This window comes from Rhincodon typus, chromosome 18 (genome assembly GCF_021869965.1).
Source record: "Rhincodon typus isolate 14 chromosome 18, sRhiTyp1.1, whole genome shotgun sequence".
In the NCBI taxonomy this organism is placed as follows: Eukaryota; Metazoa; Chordata; class Chondrichthyes; order Orectolobiformes; family Rhincodontidae; genus Rhincodon; species Rhincodon typus.
The window spans coordinates 6,647,470-6,672,595 of NC_063349.1; the positions used below are offsets into that span (position 1 = coordinate 6,647,470).

The 25,126-nt window shown below is 42.0% G+C and overlaps 1 protein-coding gene across 1 annotated transcript; it reads left to right on the forward strand.

Moving 5' to 3' along the window:
• Positions 1-2,712: 2,712 nt before the first annotated feature.
• sinhcaf (SIN3-HDAC complex associated factor) lies at positions 2,713-25,042 on the forward strand. The gene is made up of 7 exons (XM_020531759.2): positions 2,713-2,846; positions 7,928-8,045; positions 14,937-15,094; positions 15,220-15,319; positions 15,766-15,892; positions 19,063-19,213; positions 23,671-25,042. Exons 3-7 carry the CDS (start codon positions 14,967-14,969, stop codon positions 23,831-23,833), a joined length of 669 nt encoding a protein of 222 aa, XP_020387348.1. The 5' UTR covers positions 2,713-2,846; positions 7,928-8,045; positions 14,937-14,966; the 3' UTR covers positions 23,834-25,042.
• The last annotated feature ends 84 nt before the right edge of the window (positions 25,043-25,126 follow it).

The window sequence follows — 25,126 nt, forward strand, 5'->3', positions numbered from 1 at the left end:
TGAAACGTCAACTTTCCTGCTCCTCTGATGCTGCCTGGCCTGCTGTGTTCCTCCAGCTCCATGCTGTGTTGCTAGATTGACTCCTTCATTTTCTGACAAATGATGTTTTAAATTAAGTGTTATAGCTGCATTTATGATGAGACTGTGCCCTTAAAGAGAGATGTTCTATCCTGTTTCTTTTACAGAGCAGTGTTACCACAGTGGTGCTGGACATGCAGTTGGTATACAGCTTTTGAGTTCTCCCTGGGTACTTTAAGAACAAGACAAAGGAATCAGGGCTCACACGGACCCAGGAAGACTTTTAGTTTTGCCTTCAGACAGCAGGAGGTTTCTGCTAGCTGCTGGAAGCTGCTATAGTGAAGTCCTAGACAAGAGGCTTCCTCTTAAAAATCAATTGTTTCTTTCTTCTGGACGAGAGAGATGTAGCATGTGAGGACCATGGCTGTTTTACTGAATTGCATTTTTACCAGAGGTGTTTTTGTGGGATGCTGCCTACATTGGAACAGTTGATGATTAGTGATTAAATAAATTAAATAGTGATTAAATATTATCTTGTTAAGCATTTCAACAGAGTTAAGGTTATGTCAATTTTTTTTTAAAACTGTGTTGTAAGAATAAAGTTTGTTTTAATTAAAGCCTAGTAGTGGACCAATTGAATCACATCTCGAACACAGCACTTTAGGCTTGCCTTTAAATAAATACATGATAGCATCTAGGCTCTCTCCATACAATTCTTTTGGGGGCATCTGGTCTGGTCCATTACACATTCTAACAAAAAAATTGCTGTCATTGACTAAGAGTGGGTTAAAAACAGGTGAACTAATTCCCTCCCTCAGCTGGTCATAACAATTTTCACGTGAACCCTAATGACATCCAGCTCCACTTCACCACTGCCTTTTGCAATTCTTCCGTTGTTAGTCAACAAACAGATTGCTTATCTGACACCTTGCACTGGATAAGCTAATATTTCCCCTGATTCGATGTTGGGATTAGTGAAGCCAGTGGCTTCACTCCCCAGTCACCTTCTCTTTCATGAATATCTTGTCAGAGGGTGAACTGGGCTGTTCACAACCTCAGTGGCCTGTTTGATCACATGATAAGCTTCTAATGATATGCCCATACTATTAATAAAATATCTTATTTCCAACTCTGCCTGTCTCAGCAGAATCATAGAATCCCTCCCCGACGCACCCCACCCCATAACCCTGCATTTCCCATGACTAATCAACCTCACCTACACATCCCTGGACACTATGGGCAATTTAGCATGGCCAATCCACCTAACCTACACATCTTTGGACTGTGGGAGCACCTGGAGGAAACCCACACAGTCACAGAGAGAATGCGCAAACTCCACACAGACGGTGACCCAATAGTGGAATCAAACCGGGGTCCCTGGTGCAGTGAGACAGCAGTGCTAACCACTGAGCCACTGTGCTGCCTTCAGCTGCCAAACCTCTCATCTGTACCTTTGTTTCCCTCTGCATATGACTATTCTAACTCACCCTTGACTGACCTCCAATAGTAAATCAGAAGTTGTTTCAAAATCTGCTGCATCCAAACACCAAATCCCATTCACATATAAAGTTAAAGTCACCATAATCCTACTGGCTGCTCTCCCATTAGATAGGGGACTAGTGATGATTTAACCTGAGGATCACTGGAAGGATCGCCTTCCAGTTTTGAACTCCCCCATCCTAGGGAAACGACCCCTATCGTTCATCTTATCTATGTCCCTTATGATTTTACAAACCTCCCATGATTTAAAAATTCTCGTCCTTGTCTTAAGATTCGTCCCCTTAATTCCTATTTGGATAATTCCCTTCAGCTCCATAACCTGCCGGACGTTAAATTAAGACAATATCTGCCTTCTGGGTGGGCAGAATATAGCCTGTGGCAGGTAATACGAAGAGGAGCAGGGAAGTTGGCCTCCTGCTCAGCATTTATCCCTGAAATCCACATCACAAAAGCAGATTAGCTGGTCATTATCACATGACTGTTTATAAGAGTTTGCTGCGTGAGAACTGTCTGCTGCGATTACAATGTTTATAACAGTTCAAACCTGCACCATTAGGTGTGCAGATTTTTCGGGATAATGCCCTCTTACATTCTTTTAAAGTTTTTGTTTTTTTAAAAAAAAATGCACAGCTCCTACAGGAGTAGAAGGAGCGGATAAAAAAAATCTTTGTAACTTGTCGCTAAAACGACACAATGAATTTTCCAACGGTGCGAACTTCCCCTCCCCTTAGTTTTAAGATAAATTCCGGCTTTAGATACACGCAGGGGTGGCTGAATCAGTGGACCAGATATTGCAGGCAGTTTCCCTACAGATGGATATGAACTGGCCCATCTCTCCTTCTCTCACCCCACCCAGGACATTGACGGACAGGTATTATGGGAATCCCTCTAACTCTAGCTGCCTAAAATAACAGGAATGATCATACGTCTGTTTTGCTCTCAAGAGGAGGAGGAGCAGCAATTCCGTGTCTTGCTGCGTGGCCACCCCAAACTTATGCAGACTCGGAGCAGAGTTTAAAGCGCAAATCACTTCTTCCTCTTACCATGTACAGTCCAAACATCCTGTGACGTCTGGAAGGAAAGGGGTGGAGGGAGCGCATTTCCCGCGTTCGTCTCTTCCCTAATTTGGCGTTGAGACTGACATCATCGTCCTGATGCAAATGAATTTGATTCAAGAAGATTTCAAAAGGCTTCCGAATACGCCTGCGCGGGACGTAATTCACGGGCAGCACCTCCCCTTAAAGCAAAAAAAAAGCAAAGCAGTGGAGCTTTATCTACATCAACAGCGAGGTTGTAAAAAAAGAAAGTGAAGTTCACGCTGCGTGCTGGTGAGTGCATTTTAATGTAACACGTTCGCGAGTAAATGTGATCAGCAGTCTGTTGTCTGACACTGCACTGTTTGATTAATAACTTGGCTCTATTTTATAAGACATAGTTGTAAACTTTTTCTTTCTCCCCGATCTTGCGGAACCTCTCGCTCGCAACAATGAGCAGGGAATGGAACGTGGGCGCTCGCCGCGTTCGAGTTTAGAACCTTGCCCGGATGAATCAGTTGCTACATGCGACCGCGGGATTCCAAACGTTCTGACACAACGTTCCATTCTCCTGGAACTCCCTCGGCCCTTCCGCGAGAAAAGACAAAACTTTTTTTTTGTTCATTTCAACTCAGTGTCTGTAACTTAAAAGAAGGTCACCCCGTTCCTCCTCCCTCCCTCCCTCCCTCCTGTCCTCGACCATTTCTTTTCAACCTTTCCCCAGTCTGCAGCATGCACGCACACACACACACACAGACACACAAACCACCGTGGGTGATCGCCTCTGCGACACGAGTTACTTAAATATATCCGTTGTACATTTTTAATTTTAACTTGGGAGTGTGTAGATTTTTCTCTTGATTCACCGCCACCCTTTTTAATCGCTCGTTCTCAGAACTTTGTGAAACGATTTCTATGTTTGCGGATTTGATTTTGTGTATTCTGTGCTGATGGCGTCATGCATGTGAACTCTTCGTTCCAAGCAACTCCGCAGGCCGTTTTTTTTTTCTTTTATTCATTAAATGACTTTTATTTATTTTTTGAGCTGGGTAGGGGAGGCTGGCTGGACAGAGTTAGAAGGGTCTGGTGGTAGCGGCGATGAGTGGGTTGATCAGCAGGAGGAGAGGGGACTAGATGCAGTTTGCTGGGGTCTTTTTGTGTGTGTGTGTGTGTGTGTGTGTGTAGGGAAGATTGTCTCCCAGTGTTGGGGAGGTGATGCAGCACGTAGGCAGCAGCACGCCAGAGTCTGAAAACAAAGAGCAGCGTGGATCGCTCACTCAGTCCATCCCACATCTTTCCAATCAGAAATTCGGCTTCCACTTTATTTTTGCACTGATCTGCGTGTTATTTTCAAAACATGTCACCCCTGTCCCTTCACCCCCCGCCCTCCCCCGCCATTCAGAAATAGTTAGCAACCTGAGGCGCTTAATGTTGCGATCAGCGCATCTTATCATTTTGGGTATACTTCAGTGGTAAGAACTGGGTGGAGGTTGGACCTATATCCTTTCTCGTTGGTCCGGTGGTTTGTGGCTCGCAGATTTCCGGTGTTGTGATGAATGACATTTTTTTTTATTGTCGAAGGAAAGAGAAAGTGTCGGGTTTCGGATGGTGTTTTTTTTAATTTGAAAGCGATTGCAGCGTGGTCAGAAAGGCAGCGGAAGAAAGACGAGTCTGTAGGATTAAAACACACACACACCAAACAACAAGCAGCGTGCGACCCCACCTCCCAGACACGTCTGAGACAGCGATTGCGATATTGCACTGGTGGCGGTGCTTCAGTGTAGGATTTTTTAAAAAATACATATAAGCTTACACACAAACGCTTCAGAAATGAGGGCGATGCTAACGTAGTATTAAGTTGTAATCTCTGTCTGTCCTGGGCAGTTTTAACCAGGAAAAGTCCGTTTCCTTTATAGCTTCTAAAAGACGCAGCCAAAATGGACAGGATCACAGGGAGACATGGTCAGGTTGGATTTATTTCTCTCTCTCTCAAAGCATGGGAGTAGAGTTTGTGAGCAGTATTTCTGGGTGCTGGATGGCTCGAATGGGTAAACACACGAAAGGGCCATCGACCTGAAACATTAACTTCCGCCCTCCCTGCGACAGTTTGATGAATTTTCCTGTGGTTTTTTTGCCCCTAGTCACCTTTTATTGCTTTGTTTTTGTAGCTGAGTATCTGACGCCACTTAGCGCATCCTACATCTCAGGAGGAACCCGGGTGACCGAGAAGGTCCCTATATGCTTTCAAAATTATGAAAGATTTCGAAAGCGCAAGCAAGGGTTTCCAAACAAGCAGGGTCGACCCAGACCTGAGATAATTGACAAAGGAACCAGAGAGGCGCTGAGGAATGGATTTAGCCATCGAATTAGGAGCTCGGATACATAGCATAGAAGAGTGGTGCAAGCAGATTCAATAGTCGCGTTTAAAAAAGGAAATTGGATAAACACGTGGGGAAGAACATTTTTCAGGCCTATGGGAGCATGTAGAACAAATTGTTTAACTCTTTGGAAAAGCTGACATGACCTGAATAATTGTTTATTTGCTCTACAATTACCCACCTACATTGACTCTGGTCCACTGATGCCCAGACCTTCTTCATTTCACATCGCCCTGTTCAATTCCCTCATGGTCTCACCTTCCCGATCTCCATAACCAGTCAGCACTGTCAGGTCTCTGCATTGATTAATTCTGGGCTCAGTCGTGTTTCCCACTTCTCTTGCACTTCATTGAAGGCTGTGCTATCGAATGTCTCTCCAGCTTTCATTGGAAGATACTGCTTCAAACCAACCACTTTCGACCTGGCTGATTATCACCCTGCTCAAAGCTTTCTCATTAGCACATGGGAGATTTTCCCATACTACATAAATTCAGCTGCTTGTTGAGGGTGTTATCACTAGCACTTGAGTGAAGGGATGTGGATTTTTAAAAAAATCTCCACAGTATTCCCATTCAGGACATATTGAGAAGTACAAATGTATATTTTGGGTTGTGTTGTGCTGAGAGCATGACAGTTGAGACACAGGTAACATGAGGAAGAATTGAGATTATTCAGCACTGAATTGTATTAGCTCTGTTACTGTTTGTGTTGAGTTAATGTGGCTTTGTTTTTTTAGAGCTCTCAAGGACACTGAATTTCCTCACTTTATGACTGGGTCTGTTGTAGGCTAATTGATGGCGGTTGATTGGTACGATTAATCAATAACTCACATTATTGGTGTACCAGCAGCTATGAGGGTGGTAAAAGGTGAACTGGATTGATCTGGACTTCTTCTGTCTAGAGATTCTTGCATTCTTACAAATAATAAGATGAAGGAACCTATTGCTGACGTTGTCATTCAATGTCTGTGTTCACAGGTACCAGTTGGGTAAGGTTATAATTACAGAAACGTAGAGTTTTACGGCACGGAAACAGAGTGTCCAGTCCAGCTTGTATGCACTGCCCAGACATCTTAAACTGATTTAGACCCATTTGCCAGCATTTGGCCCATATCCCTCCTAAACCCTTTCTATTCATATACCCATCTAAATGCCTTTTAAATGTTGTAATTGTACCAGCCTCCACCACTTCCTCTGGCAGCTCATTCCATACACGCACTGCCCTCTGCGTGAAAAGATTGTCCCTTAGGTCCCTTTTAAATCTTTCCCCTCTCACCTTAAACCTATGCTGTCTAGTTTTGGATGCCCCTAGCTTGGGGAAAAGACCTTGGCTATTCACCCTATCCATGCCCCTTGTGATTTTATAAATCTCTATAAGGTCACCCCCTCAGCCTCCAATGCTGCGGGGAAAATAGCCCCACAGCCTATTCAGCCTCTTAGTATAGCTCAAATGCTCCAATCCCGGCAACAACCTTGTAAATCTTTTCTGAACCCTTTCAAGTTTAACAACATCTTTCCTGTGGCAGGGAGACCAGAATTGAACGCAGTGTTCCAAAAGTGGCCTCACCAATGTGCTATATAGCCAGAACATGACATCCCAACTCCTATAGTCAATGCACTGACCAAGAAAGGCAAACGTACCAAGTGCTGCCTTCACCACCCTGTCTACCTATGACACCACTTTCAAGGAACTATGCACCTGCATCCCTAGGTCTCTTTGTTTGGCAGCAGCCCCCAGGGCCCTGCCATTTAATGTACAAGTTCTGCCCTGGTTTACTTTGCCAAAATGCAACACCTCACACTCATCTAAATTAAATTCCATTTGCCAGTCCTCAGCCCAATAGTCCATCTGATAAAGGTCCCTTTGTACTCTGAGATAGAGTTCTTCACTGTCCACTACACCAGAAATTTTGGTGTAATCTGCAAACTTACTAACCATTTCTCTTACGTTCACATCCAAATCATTTATATAAATGATGAAAAGCAGTGGACCCAGCACTGATCCTTGCGGCACACTGCTGGCCATGGGCCTCCAATCTGAGAAACAACCTTCTGTCTCCTGCCTTCGAGCCAATTTTGCATCCAAATTCCATGTGATCTAACCTTGCTAACCAGTCTACCATGCAGAATCTTGTCGAACGCATTGCTCAAGTTCACATAGACCACATTAACTGCTCTGCCTTCGTCAATCTTTGTCATTTCTTCAAAAAAAACTCGGTCAAGCTAGTGAGACACAATTTCCCATGCATAAAGCCACGCTGAGTATCCCTAATCAGTCCTTGCCTTTCCAAATGCATGTAAATCCTGCCCCTCAGAATCCTCTCCAACAACTTACCCACCACTGACAGGCCTGTGCTGGACTCTTTCTGTCACGTAGACTTTCTGCCCTTCTGATAACTTCTTTCCACGTTAATGTCAAATTGCAGTGTTCCTTTTCCTTCGTGCTTCAAGCCTGTGTTTAAATGTATCACTGCTATCTGTTTTCACACACCATGTGAGGGTAGGTTCCAAATTCTCACTGCTTTCCATTTAAAAAAAAACACTTCTAAATAGTTCTTTTTATCCGGTAGCAATTGCCTTCTATTTATGTCCCCTTCAGCTGGATCACTCATTAGGTATGGAAGCAGATTCCCCACATCAAGTCCATTCATAATTATTACAACCTCATCAGACCTTCTCCAGAATAAGGAGCTGGAACCTGCTCAGTCTGTGCCTGCAGTTCCTCATGGTTCTATATTTTTGCATTAGTTTGGAGACTGGAGCTGCTTGCATGTAGATCCCTTGTCCAGTATGTGTCTACTTTCAGGAGAATGGGAGGAAGTTTGACCATTTATCATTTCAGACCTTCTAAGTAATCAATCATTATTCAAGAATTTGTTGGAACTCTTGCTATAAACCAGTCCCAGGTCATATCTCTGGCAGACCAGATATTTCAGGTTGATAAAGAAAAATGCATGAAGCTTAAAACCATATTCTGATTAATTTTCCTCTATTTCAGTTTTCTTAGATCTTGGAGCCTTGATTTAAGATACGTCCATCATTGAGCAAATAACTCAAGAAAAACAGCTCTTGATAATCCTTCAGGTCTGTGGTATTCAAGCAAAACAAATTGGGAAGTAAGTATGTTGTAATAAGTCGAACTGACATCCCATATGATGTTTGAGTTCAGGACTGCAGTTTATAGTTTGAACATAGCTCCTTTTAATACTGTCGGTACTGTCTGCTCTTAAGAAAGGACAGAACCTACAAACGTGATTCTGGATTAAGAAGGGAGAAGGTGTTACATCCTTGGAGTTGTAATCACACTCTTAGAAAACTGTTTTGTCCATGGCAGGCTCCCATAAACAGTAACTACTACAGAAAAATCAGAAGGGGGAGTTAAACATTGCATTTTTATATTTAAGAAAAATAAGAGAGGGTGAAAGGGAAGTTGAAGTAAATACGATTATTAGAGACAGCGTGCTAACAGTGGAGGAAAAAACAAACCAGAGAAATAAACATAAAACATAGAATAATAATCAAACGGTTGATTTCAGCTAAGCTAAAATGAATTGGCAAGAAGCGATGTGTAAAGGGGATAAGGAACTGGAGTTCATGGGGTTCAGTCCTAAGTTGGCATGTAAGAAGCTCCAAAAGGGAGGACTTGGAATTAGATTTAGTAATCGGGAAAGATGCAGTGCCGATGAGCGAAGTAAAAGCAGGGGAACCTTTAGGGAATAGTGACCATAATATTATACTGTTTAACTTAATAATTAAGATGGTGATAGGCAAGACAAAGACTGGGATTAATAAATTAAAGAAATGTTGACTTTTAAGAGCCCGGGACTAGAACTTGGTAGGCCAATAACGTGGACAACAATATTAAAATGTAAGTGTAGAACACAATGGAAAACATTTTAAATGGTGTTCAGGGAAGTCCTGGAAGAATATATGTCAAGCGAGAATATAATGGAATTAAAGAGAAGTTCAAAAAAAAATTGCGATGGCAGAGAGGAACCACAAAATCAAATGATCGAGGAACATAAAAAAGTAAAATATTTAACAGGTTCATGAATAAAGAAAGGGAAGTCAGCTTGAGAATAAGGCCATTGAGGTCGGTACAGAGGATATTCACGACATCAGTCGTAAAATGCCAAAATATTAAACATTTTGCTTGAAATTTTCCAGGAGCCAGATCATTTGGATGCTGTGACTTAAAAAAATATATTATGACATATATGATATATGACATATGATAAAATTGGAAGAGAACCACTATAGGCATCATTCTCAAAAGAAGATAAAATCCCTAGTCCAGACAGATTTCATCTTTTAAAAGGATCTACAGAAGAGACAGCAGAGGAATTATTACACCTGCTTACTAATTGATTTGGAAAAGATGCAGTGGGCTGGTGGAGATCAAGCATTGTAACTGTATCTAAGACGTTGTTCCAAAAACTATGGACCATGAATGGTAGGAATGATGATGGAATCCCTACTAAAGGAGAAAATAGAAGATGTCTAGAAACCCAAGGCATGATAATGAAGAGTCACATAAATTTCTAAAGGGAGAGTCTTGCTTGTCCAGCTTCATTGAATTTGAAGTGGTATCAGAGGGGTAATGCAGTGGATGTAGTTTACCTAGATTTCCAAAAGGCCTTCAGTATGAACCACAGAATTACTGAGGGATAAGGTCAAAGAATACAAAGTCAGGCAACGAGTAGCAGATTGGATAACAAAAAGCAGAGAGAATGAAGAAAGGATTGCTGTTTGGAGTGGCAGAAGGTAAGAAGTGGGGTGCCACAAGGATCAGAGCTGGAATCACTCTTGCTCACAATTTCTACGAATAATTTAAGTTTGAGAAGCAGAATTTCTAACCTTGCTGATCACTATCCTGCCCGATTTGGTGTTAATACGATAGCAGGGGAGACTGCAACAAATTACAAGAAGATTTTAATAAACTCTCAGAATGGGCATACATTTAGAAATGAATTTCAACACAAATAAAAGTGAGAAAATATATTTTCATAAGAAAAATATAGAGATCACCAAGAATGTTCCCTGTATGTTCAGTTTACTGTGGGTGGCTACTTGTTATGCTGCGTGGTCGCTTTCAAGGAGCATGTAGCTGCAAATGATATTTATGCATCTTAAGGGAATGTTGCTTGGATGGGGCCTGCTTGTTCTTCCATTTAATCCAGTCTGAGTGTTATGTGGCTTAGATGGAACATTGGGTCACAATATGCTGAGCAAATAACAGTTCGAAATGAGGTAAAGGAGCTACAGAACCTGGAAGAACAAGCGCACAAATCACTGGCAACGATGATGCAGATTAACAAGGCTCGCGTTTATATTAAAAAAAAAAGCTCGTGGGTCTATCCCACATGGAACAGGCACGTAATAGAGTGGAAAACTGGAGCTGCCATAGATACAAATATCAGTTTTACATCTGATGCACTGATTACGGTGGTAAACAGTGGTTGAGTGTCTGCCCTAAATACCCAAGTTATTAAAACACTTGGCAGTGGCAGGCTTTGGAATGCACGCTGTGTAGCCTCCAGTAATGTGTAAGGTAGCAAGGGATAAAATCTGTGACTGAGATTAAAATACAGCAAACTGAATATGTAGCAGTCCTGATAAGTAAATAAATCGCCTGTCTTTCTTGCTAATATTGTTAAAGCAATCTCGTTCTTTATTCATGGATAGTTTCCGGAAGAAAAGATGAAATTGAGAAGTATGACATTCTTAGATTGTTTCCCCAGGCAGCAAAGTCCAGAACTAATCAGGCACAAGCCTGACTTTGATTGTGTAAATTAATGGGTTTTGGATATGTTAACATCAGTTCCATTTAGGACTTCACTGAAGTAGTGTACACAGCCTCATCACTGTAGCTAAGCAAAGATCAAATTGCCGGCAACAGTGGATTGTTAGATTAATTTCTGGGACAGAAGAATTGTTCAATGAAGGCAAGTTGAGCAGAACGGTCTATATACTCCGGAATGTGGAGAAATGAGAGATGGTTCATTTGAAACTGAAGATTCTGAAAGGGCAGGACATGATAGATGCTGAGAGGCTGTTTCTCCTGGCTGGAGAGAACAGAAACCCCAGTCTCATGATAAGGGGTTTGTTAGTTTGAACTGATGCATGGAGAGATATCTTTAGTCACAGACTTATGCATGTTTGAAATTCTTCATGCAGATGCACTGATCTGCTTCTGCCCCTAGATGGAGCCTGATTATTTAAACCATCAGGTGAATGTAATTTATGATTTGTTAACTTTGTCATACTTCACTATTTTTAAATGCGTTTTATCCTAAGAATTCTTTTACTTAAGAATGTAGGCACTTAGGAGTGCACACCATATAAAAATTAATGGCTTTTGAAGTTACTTTCTACTGAGAAATGTTCTAAGATATCTTGCGGTTCAATGTTTCTTTCATGTTTAGTAAGTTATTTTATGTTGCAAGTTATTTCAGCTAGGAAAACACAGTGCTGCATATGTATGGTACAATGTTTCAGCCTAGACATTTTTTTTTTACCCCGAACAAGAAATGTATGAAGGAACCTAATTTCAAATTTAACATTGATTTCTATAGAAAATTACGATTCACTAAGCATCATTTCACTTAAATTTTCAGGGATGTAACTATGACTTTAAGGACATACCATTTTAAAGATAGCAAAGTCTGGAAATTTTCTGAAGGTCAGCCAGCATCTGTGAAGAGAGGAACAGAATAGACAGTCCAGATTGATGATCTTTCATCGGACTCTGCTGCTATTAAATAAACTTAAATCAACTAACTTTTGACCAAAGAAAAAGACCCACTGTGTATTATTCACACTCTGTGATCTTGAGAAGCAAAGGAACATTGGATAAAAGCAAAACAGTCTGGATGCTGGAGATCTGAAATATAAACAGACAATGCTAGAGGAGCTCAGCAAGTCTACCAGCATCTGCAGGGAGAGAAACACACAACATTTCAAGTCTAGTTTGACTTCAGATTAGGTCTCGTGGCCCATTTAAATCTGCTGCACCATTCAATAAGATTGTGATTGGTTGTGGTCTCAGCTCCACTTTCCTGTCTGCACCTCATAAAACTCCCTTCTCTATCTGTCACACTCCGTCTTGAATAGATTTAAAGAACCAGCCTCCACTGCATGTTAGGGGAAGAGAATTCCATATTAATGACGCTTTGAGAGGAAATAATTCTCCTCATCTCTGTATAAAAGGGAGACTTTTTGTTCTTGAACTAAGTCCTCTGGTTTTCGTCTCACCTACAAAATGAAAAATCCGTGTGATATCCAGACAAAGTGTGAGTTCGTGAATTATACCTGAGACTGGTTTATGGTCTTTTCTGTTCAGTGTAATTACCTTAGCATGTTCTTTTGAATGGGGAAAGGTGAGTATAGACATTCCAAATGATGCGTCATGCTAGAACTTAGCACTTTGAGATGTACAGCCCTAGGAGTAGCTAATTGAATATGAAAGTGTGTGCAAAATTAATATAGTACAGATACTGGAAATCTGAAAAACAAAGAAAAAAGTGCTTGAAGTATTCCTCAAATCGGACATCTCTTCACTGTTCTCTGGATGCAGCCCTCATGGTAAGGCCATTCCTTCTTGCCCATTCTTCTTTGTCTTAAGGTCAGGGTGAGCTGTCTTGTTGAACTGTGTAGTGAAGATCCTGTTTAAGGGAGGAAACAGAAACGCAGTGCAGTAAAAATCAGCCTTCAAGCAGTTGGTTTGGAGTAGAAATCCAGCTGGTTCTTTGATGTCTGTTACGTGATTCAAGACCACGGCGATGTGGTTGACTCATCAGTTCAGTGAAGTGCCTAGCAAATCTCATAGCTGCATCAAATGACTTAGAAGGAGAATTCCTCGCCAGGTGTTCTTGGGGTAACTAGTGTCAATGTTAGGTTGCAATCCCTTTAAGGGTCAACCAGAACTGACTGACTGAGAGTAGACAATGCTGATTGAACATTGTACTTGAGAGCTCTTGTGGTGCAGTGATAGTGGCTCTACATCTGAGCCAGGAGATCCAGGTTCAAGTTCAGTTGTTTAGTTCATCAAATTGGTGCTGGGACTGTTCAGAGAAAGCAGGATTCTGTTTTGGGGCCTGTCATGGCACAGTGGCAGTGTCCCTACCTCTGACATAGGAGGTTAGAGTACAAGTTCCACCTACTCCAGAGGTATGTCGTAATATTTCTGGACATGTTGATTAAAACTAAAATAAAAGCTGGGTTTTTCTGTTGTTATTGTTACTGTGTTGTGGCGATTTGTTTTTTTTTTGATGTCTTTTCATTTTAATTTGATGGTGCGTTCTTAAAATGAATAACAGGCCTAGTTCTTCACCAGTGAGGTATGAGCTTCTGGACAGGGAAAGGTGGGAACTGGTGTTTGTGCTAAAATGTAGATTCCAAATAAAACTGTTATAAATCTCTTGAAAGTGATTAGTTGTCCACTTTAACATATGGATATCACTCTGTTAAGCATCTAGGCATGGTCAGTTAATGCTGGCCATGGCCAACGTTGTCTAAGAATCATTGCCCAATTCAGACTGTTGTGTTGGCTTTGTCGTCCCATCAGCTCCATTGAGTTGTATGATGCTCTATGCCAGCAATACAGAGGCGCCTCAGCTGGGAGGGACTTTAATTAAATTTGGGTGAGGTAACAGCCCAGTGGTATTATCACTAGATAGATTAATCCGCAGATTAACTGAGTTCAAATCCTGCCATGACAGATGGTACTGAATTCAATATTATACTGAAGTCCTGAATATTGAATTTGAATTCAATAAACATCTGGGATTAAGAGTTCCATTGTTGGAAAAACCCATCTGTTTCACTGATGTTTGTTGGGGAAGAACCTGGTCTGTCCTTTGTGTGACTCCAGACCCACAGCAAAGTGGTTGGTTCTTAATTGCCCTCTAGGCAACTAGGGATGGTCAATAAATGCTGGCCTAGCCAGTGATGCCCTCATCCTGAAAATGAATTTTAAAAAAAACATGCTTTCTACCACCAATTTTTTAAAGGTTAAATGACAAGCATTCGAAATAATCCTGTAGGAAATTTATCGGATTGGCAAAAAGTGTTTCAATAAAATGTAAACAGGAAACAAAATTCTGCAATGTATCTACTTTCTTATGCCTCAGAAACTTGGATGATAATTAAAGATCTGTGGGAAGAAAGAAAGGCTTTTGAAATAATGTGTACTACAACGACGGCTAAAATACATAGACTGTAAGTGGTACTTGAAATTGCAAGAGTGAAAAGAACCGTCAAAATTGACGACCAGGAGAGAAAATGTGAGCGATTGGATCTAATGATCAGAGCTGAATAGTGATAAAATCTCCTCTAGAGGACAGGCAGCAGGAAGGGGAGTTGACCTATAAACACTTGGGTGTTGGAGGTTACAGTTGCAATGGATGTGGAAAGGATGGTTTAAGACGACTAGTGTGACATATGTGACATATGAGATGTAACACAGCAGGTATGTTGGCAGGAGAAACTGCATTGTGTTCGCCCTACTGTCCAAACTAAGACACACCTTCTGAGCAGGAAAAGGCTATTCATCCCCTCAAGTCTGTTCCATTCAATTGGATTTACGTTTTGACTCCATTTTACCTGCTGCTATTTCACGTACTCAATACTCTTATTTCAGATAAAAATAATTGACCTCGGTTAATGTACTAAATGTCTCATTCCATATTTACTGCAGTCAATTCTTAGGTGAAATCAGGGCAACTGAAGTGAACTAGAAGTTCATTCTCAAATCTTTAATTCAACAAAACTTTTGCAAGTCAGTGGCAAAGAGCCTAGGAGGGGACGGGGCAATGGTTAACAGGCCTGTGAGTTAGTTCTGCAGGTCTGTGGCGAAGTGTTTTATACCAGTGTTGAGCTTCCTAATTTAAACACGTGTGTTTATCTGGCACTGAAATAAATGACGGTTCAGCCTAAACGCTCTGTAGCTCCTGGCACCAGCCGCGGTTCTACAGTTTAAACCTAAACAGCTCGACTCTTGCTTTCAGGGTGTGTCTTGTTCTTAAGTTGACCGGAAGATGTTCGGCTTCCACAAGCCCAAAATGTATCGGAGCCTGGACGGTTGTTGTATCTGCCGGGCCAAGTCATCAAGCTCGCGTTTCACTGATAGCAAACGCTATGAGAAGGACTTCCAGAGCTGCTTTGGGTAAGTAGGGGGAAACCAGATTTTTTTGTTTATATAAAAAGAGAGAGAATTAAACAATGAACAAAGTGTGTAACCTTTTCATGGAAGGACCCATTCAAGTTGGATTTGCTCGCGTTCCCTTGCAGGTTGAATGAAGCCCGTTCGGGTGAAATCTGCAATGCCTGTGTCCTGTTGGTGAAACGGTGGAAGAAGCTCCCTGTTGGTTCCAAAAAAAACTGGAATCATGTAAGTATATTCTGTGTCCATCAACAGCTGTGTGTGTGTGTGTGTGTGTGTGTGTGTGTGTGACCTACTGATGATTTAATGCCCGAAACGGCATTCAAAAATAATAGTGACCTGGTCAAGCAATGCGAGCAGTGGAGGCTGTCTTTAGGAAAAAGAAAGGTCATTTGACATTCGCAGCATTGAATCAAGTGCAGGCTGTAATTAAAGTTTTCAAATCATTTCCACTAAGAATGTACTCGGGAGTAGTGTGAAGATGTGAAATAATGATATCACTCTGTCAGGTCATTATTCAGCAAATGAATTTGTCCAATATTTCATACTGTTGCAAAGGTGCAATATCCAATTTGCTGTGCTGTCAATTTAAGTGTTGTCCGAGTATTGGATGGGAGTATTTCTCAACTGTATCAGTGGCAGTAACTATATGCATGGACTACTGTGCCTTGCAGGTGGTTGATGTTCGAGCAGGACCAAGTTTAAAGACAGCATTGAAGCCCAAAAAGGCAAAATCTCTCACTGGGAACAGAATCAAAGCCAGTCAAATCAGCAAGATCCAGAAAGAGCTCAAACGGCAGAGTAAGTGCATTTTGCGATATTTTTGTTTGGTTCCCAGGTGCTTTCAGTCACTGATTGCAACTGAAAATGCAGTTGGCAGATAGCCTGGTACAGTACATGCCCATGAATATCTCAATATCTTCACCTGCGTCTATCTGATGATTAAAAGAAACCTCAGCCCGTTGTCAGTATTCCTCAGCTGATGTCCTTGACCGAGCCAGCGTTAGCTGTTTCAACAGTTATCTTCCCCATCAGCCTAACGACAGGACTGGGATGTTGACTGATGATTTTGCAGTCTTCATCCACATCTTCAAGACCTTTCAGACTTGGGCTGACCCATCAAAGACTGGTAATGGTCATCCTCAGTAAGTTGAAGCCAAACTACTTCTCAGCTGCTGCTTTTCTGAGTCCCCTGACATCGATATCGCTTGAGGGTTGGGGGAGTTACAGTTTGCTACCATTGGCCAAAAGGTAAACTAGTCATCGTAACAGTGTGGTCATGAAGATAGCCTGGGTATTCCATGCCACTAATTCACCTCCTTTCCACTTCATGCTTCTTCACCATTTACAGGACCAGAGATGGATGTGTGATGAATCTCACCACACGTTGGATGGGTGCACTTGAGTACACAGAGCAGCTTACATGTCCCAGCCGCTACACTCTGTCTCCAACTTTGAGGCATTATAACTGCAGTATGTTTGATGCACTACAGTATCTCACCAACTTTTATTTCAACAGCATCTCCCACCCATTTGCAACCTCTGTTCCGGAGATGGGACACCGTCATCTCCTCTCCAATCAATCTTGGCCACATACTGCTTGGTCATTCAATCCTTGGCCACGATAAAAGCACCATGGCCGATCGGAACTGCAGTGATTAAAGGCAAAGATGCTCTGGCCTTCTTAATGTTGACAGTAGCAAAAGCCTTAAACATCTTAGTAAGAGCCCTTTCCAGTTGTTATCAGTTTCAAATTGAACTAAGAGTCAATGATCAAATCTTGGCAATTGTAGAAATGAAATATTTGGCTGAGATGTAAGAGAGGGGACAGTGTTGTTGCTTTGCAAAAGTCATTGCTGTCTGCGCCAGTGTGATAACGGTTGGTTGGTTCAATATTTTAACATTCTGATATGGAGCATACCCTGGCACCTTCATCAAATAAACCCAACAATAGATACATCCCTAAAACAATATTACAGTTATTGTTAAAGGTTCTGTTCAGTGTACACACTGAGGGTAGTAAACCCACTGAATGTGATGTAAGTAATTGTTCAGTGTGGGATAATGTAACTTGTGAAGAGTGTAAGACAAGATTACTATTTGACCTTGCTGGCTGAAACACATACCAGAGGGAAAATTATCTTTAAATTGAGTGGATGGATGCATGTCATCAATGTTGAGTAGCGCCTTACAAAAATATATGCAATGAAAGATAAGTTGTTAAGGAGTCTTAAAGCAGGAGTGCCTTGCAACGTTATGTGTAGAATACCAGTGCGGTTGACAAGATGTGACACATGGAGTGCCGTACTCAGACCTCAAATACTCACAATCTACATCAATGACTTTTTATTTTGTTATTCATTCATGGGATGAGGGTGTCACTGGCTAGGCCAGCATTTATTGCCCATCCCTAATTGCCCCAGAGGGCAGTTAAGAGTCAGCCACATTGCTGTCGGTCTAGAGTCCCATTTAGGCCAGACCAGATAAGGATTTAAAGGAGGGGACTGTTCGCAAGCCAGTTAGAAATGAGAATTTAAGATTTCCTTCCCTAAAGGCCATTAGCAAACCAGATGAGGTTTTTTCCGACAATCAACAATGGATTCATGGTCATCATTAGACTCTTAATTCCAGACTTTGTTTTTTATTGGATTCCATTTCCACCATCTGCCATGGTTGGACTCAAACCTGGGTCCCCAGAACATTACCTAGGTCTCTGGATTAATAGTCCAGTGATAATGCCGTTGGGCCATCACCTCCCCTCACTTGGCCAAAGGGACAAAATGTATGGTCGCCAAATTGGCTGATGGCTCAAGGAGAGTAAGTTATGAAGAGGACCTGAGGAATCTGCAGAGGGACATAGATAAGTTAAGTGGGTGGACCTTTAAATTTAGCAGATGGATTATATAGGTAGATGTGAATTTATCCACTTTGGCAGGAAGGATGATCTAAATGTTGAGGGCTATCAGTTACATGGAAGGACTGGAAATCCTGGGATTATTCTCCTTCACACAGAGAATATTATGATGAGATTTACTAGGAGTGCTCAACATTGAGGGATTTTCATAGGGTAAATAGGTACAGACTTTCCACTCTGAGGAATGGATTTAAAGCAATTAGCAATAGAAGCAGAGGAAAGATGAGGATATGTTTTTATACAGCAAGATGTTGTGGTTTGGAATGTATTACCTGAATGGATGGAGGAAGATTGTCCATTACCTTTCAAAAAATGAATTGGATATATACTTGAAAAGGGAACATTTACCAGGCTGTTGGGAAAGCTCAGAGGAATGGGGCTAATTGGATAGAGATATCCTATTACAAGAACTGGCGTGGTTTGTTGTTCAATGATCCTAAGAAACAGTTCCCCTGTTGTTCATTTGTACCAGCCCACTGAAGACAAAGAGTAAGGAACAACACAGTTCCAGATCCTGAAGGCTATCTGGATTTGAGTGAAGATTCTGTTCTAGTATAACCCGTGTTTTTGTGTATTAGTTGCAGTAGCTGTCTGCAGAATTAAAAACAGAAAGTGCTGGAAGTACTTCGCAGGTCTGACAGCATCTGTGGGGAGAAGTACAGAGTTGACAGAATTTTCAAATTGATCGTCTGCTTCTGCATTTTCTGTTCTGATGTCTGACTTCCAGCACCTGCAGGATTTTGCACCTGCGCGTTTGAAGAGAAGAATTTTTGCAAAGAATTGACGGGAAGGGAGAGGCGGAATTAAAAGCAAACAGGGTGTGAAAAGATTTGGGCCAGTGCTAGGTTTTTCTTCTTCAGTGAGGGTATTAAGGTGTTGGAATCATGCATGGGTAAACCTCTAATCTAACTGGTGAACAGTTCTAACATCCCTACAAGTTTATGCATTTGAATAAGTGGGACTGATTGGAATTTGATGCATTTGCTGTGTTGAAGTAGGCTCATGATGATCTTTGTGGCCTTTGATTCCCTAATCCTATTTTTTTCTTTAACTACAGACTCTGATGCGCATAGTACAACATCCAGTATGTCTCCAGCACAATCCCCCTGCTACAGTAATCACTCGGATGAGGGTTCCGATGCAGAGATGGCGTCTGGATCAAACAGGGTGCCTGTCTTCTCATTCTTAGACCTCACTTACTGGAAAAGGTACACATTTCGTCCGTTTTCTATGCTGCTTCCATTGGTCGGCTACGCGGAATTGTATTGAGCAAGATGTACTGAGAAAATAAACTGTTGATAAACTGAGAGTGGTTGAGCGTTAGCACTGGCCAGAATGCTGTACTTTTAAAATATTGTCATTGGATTTTTTTTTATATCGACCTAAGGATGGCAGATTGGGTCTCAGTTTAACACCTCACCTGAAAGCAGGCACTTAGACAATGTATCCTTGAACATGAATCACAAAAAGTGAGAACGTTGGTAAAAGTGGGTAATTAACAAGATAGATAGAATGGTGTTGTTAATGGAAAGGGAATGGCATATAAAATTATGGAGGTTCTGTTCCAGGTGTTCAGGGCATTGCTGCAACCACATCTGGTGTAATGTGTATTTACATTTCAAGCGATATTTAAAGAAGAATGCAAGTACTTCACTGATATCTGGAATGGGCTGGCTGTTTTATGAAGAAAGGTTGAGCAGCTTCAGCTTACATTCACTGTTGGTCCAAATTACTGCAGATGCTGGAATCTGTACAGAAAGCCAGCAAATGCTGGGGATCATAGTGAATCAGACAGCATCCACCGAGAGACAGCAAGCTAATGATTTGAGTCTAGATGGCTCTTCCTCAGACCCCCACCAGGAATTTAAGAGTAAGGAGTGATTAGAATGAAATGTATAAGATCCTCAGGGATTTTGACAGGGTGGATCTGGAAAGGATGTTTCTTTTTGTCGGGCAGTCAAGACCCAGGGACTAGAAGGGGCCAGCCATTTCAGACTGGGTTCAGAATTCATTTTTCCTCACAGGGTTGTGAGCCTTTTGAACTCACTTCCTCAATAAATGCATTAGAGGCAGAATCTATGATCTTTTTTAAAACCAAGGAAGGTTCTTGATTAGGAAAACATGGGAATCTGGAGTATTCAGCAAATGGCTGATTCTTCTTACTCTGTAATGGTCTTATCCTGAGACAAAACCTTCACATTATAGACTGTTCAACTAGAGGAAAGAAGCTTCTCAGTGTCTACCCTGCCTAGCCCTTGCAGAATTTTTTATATTTCAATGCGATCATCTTTCAGTCCTCTAACCTCTTTTACTCGAAACTATCTTCATTATACAACGTCCCAAGAAAGACATTTGCTGCCCACCATCTAAGATAAATGCATCTTTCCCTCAGGTACAAAAACTAAAACTGTACTCCAGCTGTGGTCTCCGTAATAATGCCTTGTGAAATTGCAGTAGTTCCTCCTTACTGTTGCAGTGCAACCTCTTGTAGTAAAGGCCAACATATCATTTGCTTTCCCAATTGCTGGCTGTATCTGCATGCTTACTTCTATTGTCAGCAATCTTGGAAGCACAGCGACTGAACGTAATGTAAGTCATTCATGTCGATTGAGGATAGCTGAAGCCCCAGCACTGATCATTGCAACACCTATGCTAATAACAACCTGCCATCCAGAAATATATCCACTTATTCTTGATCAACTTTATATCTTTTGACAATTCATTCATTCATACTAATATTTTAACCTTTAGCCCGTATTCTGTGCAAAAAAACCTTTTGCTATCTTTTGAAAATCTAATACGCTAAATCTACTGGTTTATTTACCCTGCTTGTTACAAATTCCAAAAAAAAACAGTAAATTTGTCAAACATGATTTCACTTATGTAAAGTATTATTGAGTGACTAATTATATTACAGTTTTCTAAGTGTTGCTGATACTTCCTTAATGGAATCTAGCATTTTCCTGATATCAGGCTCAGTCTCCTGTTGTTCCCTGTTTTCTTTCTCCTTCCTGTCCTCAAGGCTCATTCCAGCACAAAGGCAACTTCGGAAGAGCATGACCAGTGCATCCATAAATGTACAGTCGCTTCTTTTGAAATCCTAGGAGTAGGTCTCAAGATCCAGAGGATATATCGGCTTTTAGTTCCATTAATCTCTCCAGTACTTTTTTCTTTACTAATATTCTTTGCATTAATGCCCTTTCTCTGATTAGCCCCTTGGTTACACAGTGTTTCTGTTTTTTTTTTAATGGCTTTTATTGTGAAAGGCAGAAACAAAATATTTAACAGCTCCGTCATTTCCTTATTCCTCCTCATATCTCCTGGCTCTGCCTTTACCTAATCGATCATTGTATCTTTTAATATGATGTTTCAACCGACCTTAGCCAACTCAGCCCTCATACCTATGTAATTGACGTTGTTTAAATTTAAGGACCCAGTTTTGTACCCGATTGCAGTGCTTTCAAACTCCACATGAAACATCATATTACGATCACTCTTCCTCAGGGGTTCTCCGATGAGATCTCTAGTTAGGTTTGAAAAGACTATGATTGGACTTCTTTCTTAAACTGCTGTAGTCCTGGATGAACTGAAGTCACTTGCAATTAAATATTGGAAGGATAAAGATCATTGCTAATGCTTTTGACACAAACTCTATTGCCTCATCATCAATTTCTTTACCCCTCCCTCAGCTACTGAACAGATGGTTCATAGCTTCAACATCCAGTTCATCATAGGGATTCGGATTCCGTATTTCGCCGTCACCAAACCCTGTTACTTTTACGTCTGTAAACTTCCACCTCTTCCTCCTTCCTATCTCCTCGTTGGCCTCTCCATGCTCAATGGCTAGACCAGCCTTCATTGTCCATCTCTTAATTGCCCAGAATGTTAAGGGTCAACCACATGGTCTGGAGTCACCAGACCATGTAAGGATGGAAGATTTCCTTTTGTAAAGGACACTTGGGCATTCGATGGGTGTTTAACAATGACCAACAGTGGTTACACGGTTGCTAATAAGCCAGTTTTTCATGTCTGAAGTTTTTGTTGTTGAATTCAAATTTCACCAGCCGTCATCGTGGGATTTGAACCCACGTCTCCAGAACATTCTCCCGAGGTTCCAGATTAAAAGTTCTGTGACATTATCATATGCCACCGACAATCAACTTTCTCATTCTCCTATTCAAATTTTTCAAGAGTTGGACCCCCACATCAATTCCATGATAATCTGAGAACTCTGCATTTCTCCAAGTCTGGCCCTTCATCACAGCTTCCTTTTCCCACACCATTGCTGCCTGTAATTACAACCCGCTAGGCCCTAAGCTCTGGAATTCCCCTCCTAAAGCTCTCAACCTTCCCTCCTTTTAAGATGCTTCATAAACCTTACTCTGAACCAAATCTTTGGTCACTGTGTGACACGGCGTCAATTTTTATCATCTGACAACGCTCCTGTGAAGTGACTTGAGACGTTGTTCAGTGTTTTAAAAATACATGTTTTTGAGAAGAATATCCCAATGTAAAGTTTGTTTATAAATCTCTCTTATTGGACCTGAGGGAATGAATGTGTTTTGTGAGTGAAGTTGGGAGTGGGACATAGAATCCCACAGCGCTGAAACAGACCCTTTGGTCTAACTCGTCCATGCCACCCAAGTTTCCCAAACTAAACTAGTCCCATTTGCCTGCACTTGGCCCATATCCCTCTAAACCTTTCCTATTTAGGTAGCTGTCCAAATGTCTTTTAAATGTTGTAACTGTACCTGCATCTACCCACTTCCTTTGGCAGTTCATTCCACATATGAAACACCCTCTGTGTGAAAAAGTCAGCCTCAGGTCCTTTTTAAATCTTTCTTCTCGCAACCTTAAAAATATGCTGTCCAGTTTTGAGCTCCCCTACCCTAGGCAAAAGACCTTTGCTATTCACCTTACCTATGCCCCTCATAATTTTGTAAAGCTCTGTAAGGTCACCTTTCAGCCTCCTATGTTCCAGTTAAGTAAGTCCCAGCCTCTCCCTATAACTCACACCCTCTGTTCCTGGTAATATCCGGGTATATCTTTTCTGAACCCTCTCTAATTTAATAATATCCTTCTTATATGGTGGCACGGTGGCTCAGTGGTTCGCACTGCTGCATCACAGCACCAGGGACCCGGGTTCAATTCCACCCTCAGGCGACTGTCTGTGTGGAGTTTGCACAATATCCCCGTGTCTGCGTGGGTTTCCTCCGGGTGCTCCAGTTTCCTCCCACAGTCCAAAGATGTGCAGGCTAGGTGGATTGGCCATGCTAAATTGCCCATAGTGTTCAGAAATGTGTAGATTAGGTGGGTTATAAGGGCATGTGTCTGGGTGGGATGCTCTGAGGGTTGGTGTGGACTTGCTGGGCCGAAGGGCCTGTTTCCACACTGTAGGGATTCTATGACTATAGAAGGCCGACCAGAACTGTATACAGTACTCCAACAGTGCCCTCAATTACGTCCTGTACAAATGCAATATGACATCCCAACTCTTGAAGTGAGTGTTCATGACTTCCAGTGAGACTGTTTTGGCCAGCTGCACATGCATTATTGGATGCAGTCTTAATCTTGCATCTACTCATCGTCAACTTGAGGTAGGCTCGACGGACCAGCTTGTTCTTTTTTGTGCTTCTAAACCTTTTCCCCTTTCGTTGCTCTGCAGGCAGAAGGTTTGCTGTGGAATCATTTACAAGGGTCGGTTTGGGGAGGTGTTAATTGACCCTCAGCTCTTCAAGCCCTGCTGTGCCAATAAAAAGCGAGTGGTCCAAGCCCCAGAGGAACAGGTGGCTCAATCTCCATCCACCCCTAAAGATGATGAATGGTGAACTGGCTCGTTCGGAGAGAGAGAGAGAGGGAGAGGTAGACTGAGTGGGGCAAAACACATTGAAAAGAATGTGTTGCCTGAGGGATGAACTGAATAGAGGGGGGAAAGAAACAAAAAAAAAAGGTGCAAACTGCGATTGCTTTGCAAATGAACTGACCTTCTCAAAAGACTGACTATTTGCCTTTTTATTGTACTCTGGGGTCAGTTGGTTTGACTTGTAAGTGAGAAAAGACTGTAAATGTTGTAATATTTCATGAGCTGCACGCATATTAAGTGGAGTGGAGCGCAGCAGTAAAGCGCTTTTATTTAGGGTTTATCTCATGCAGTTATCGACGGAGTTCTCTTCGCCCGTGCGGTGAGAAAAATTGGGAAGAGTTTAGTGAGGGTTGTAATATAAGATGTGACTAGCCCCCTTGTGTTTAGAAAGAATTGGCTGTGTTGACTGTCTGTCTATGTGCTGGCTGGCCTTCCCTTTCTGTGTTCTGTCCCAGTGTGAACTATGCCTACTAAGACACATTGACAAAACAAGGGCCCAGGATGTGATCCACTATATCCCTGTTGAGTTGAACAGTCATAGCTTGTGGCCATGACTGTTAGCTTCCAATGATCCCATAGGTTGGAAGAGAAAACAATGAAGCCAGAGGATGATGGGGCTCCTGGTTGTAACATTCCACCCTCCCCACCCCAGTCTACAGAGTTTGCCTAACCCTTGTGGATGAAGCTGGGCAGGTTAATGTGGTGCGGAGCCCAGTTATCAGAGTCGTGAAAATTGGAGGAAAAGATGAGCAACGTTTTGAAGAATTGGCCTGGCCTGTTCTAAAGTGCCAGTATGTAGCAAAGCAGAACCAGGGGAAAAAAAGACTTGTGGCTTGTTCACATGACGTAGAATGGCTGTTTATGGTACACCTGTCGGCCACAAAGGAAAGACTTTCTTGTTGCATGTTTACTGCCCATTTTGATGTGTGTTGTTGAGCGGGCTTTGCCATTGCTGCAAACCGGCAAGCAGATCGCCCAGCGATTTTTCTGGGGTCCTGGGTTAGACCTATTGTCCTGCAACCTTACCATCCCTCTCCTCTTGGTATCGAAGGTGAATCCTCGGCCATGTTGGCAAACCTGGGAAAGGGTGGGTGTGATGCCTCAGTCTTTCCTTAGTCTAACCCCACCAGCTATTGAAACAGAAATAACAAGGTGTAGAGCTGGATGAACACAGCAGGCCAAGCAGCATCGGAGGAGCAGGAAGGCTGACGTTTCGAGCCTAGACCCTTCTTCAGAAAATGAAGGAGGGGGGTCGAAG

Coding starts and splice junctions, on each gene's coding strand:
- sinhcaf (XM_020531759.2), top strand. CDS start 14,967: ATGTTCGGCTTCCACAAGCCCAAAATGTATCGGAGCCTGGACGGTTGT. Junction 15,095..15,219: donor GACTTCCAGAGCTGCTTTGG/GTAAGTAGGGGG, acceptor GTTCCCTTGCAG/GTTGAATGAAGCCCGTTCGG. Junction 15,320..15,765: donor CCAAAAAAAACTGGAATCAT/GTAAGTATATTC, acceptor TGTGCCTTGCAG/GTGGTTGATGTTCGAGCAGG.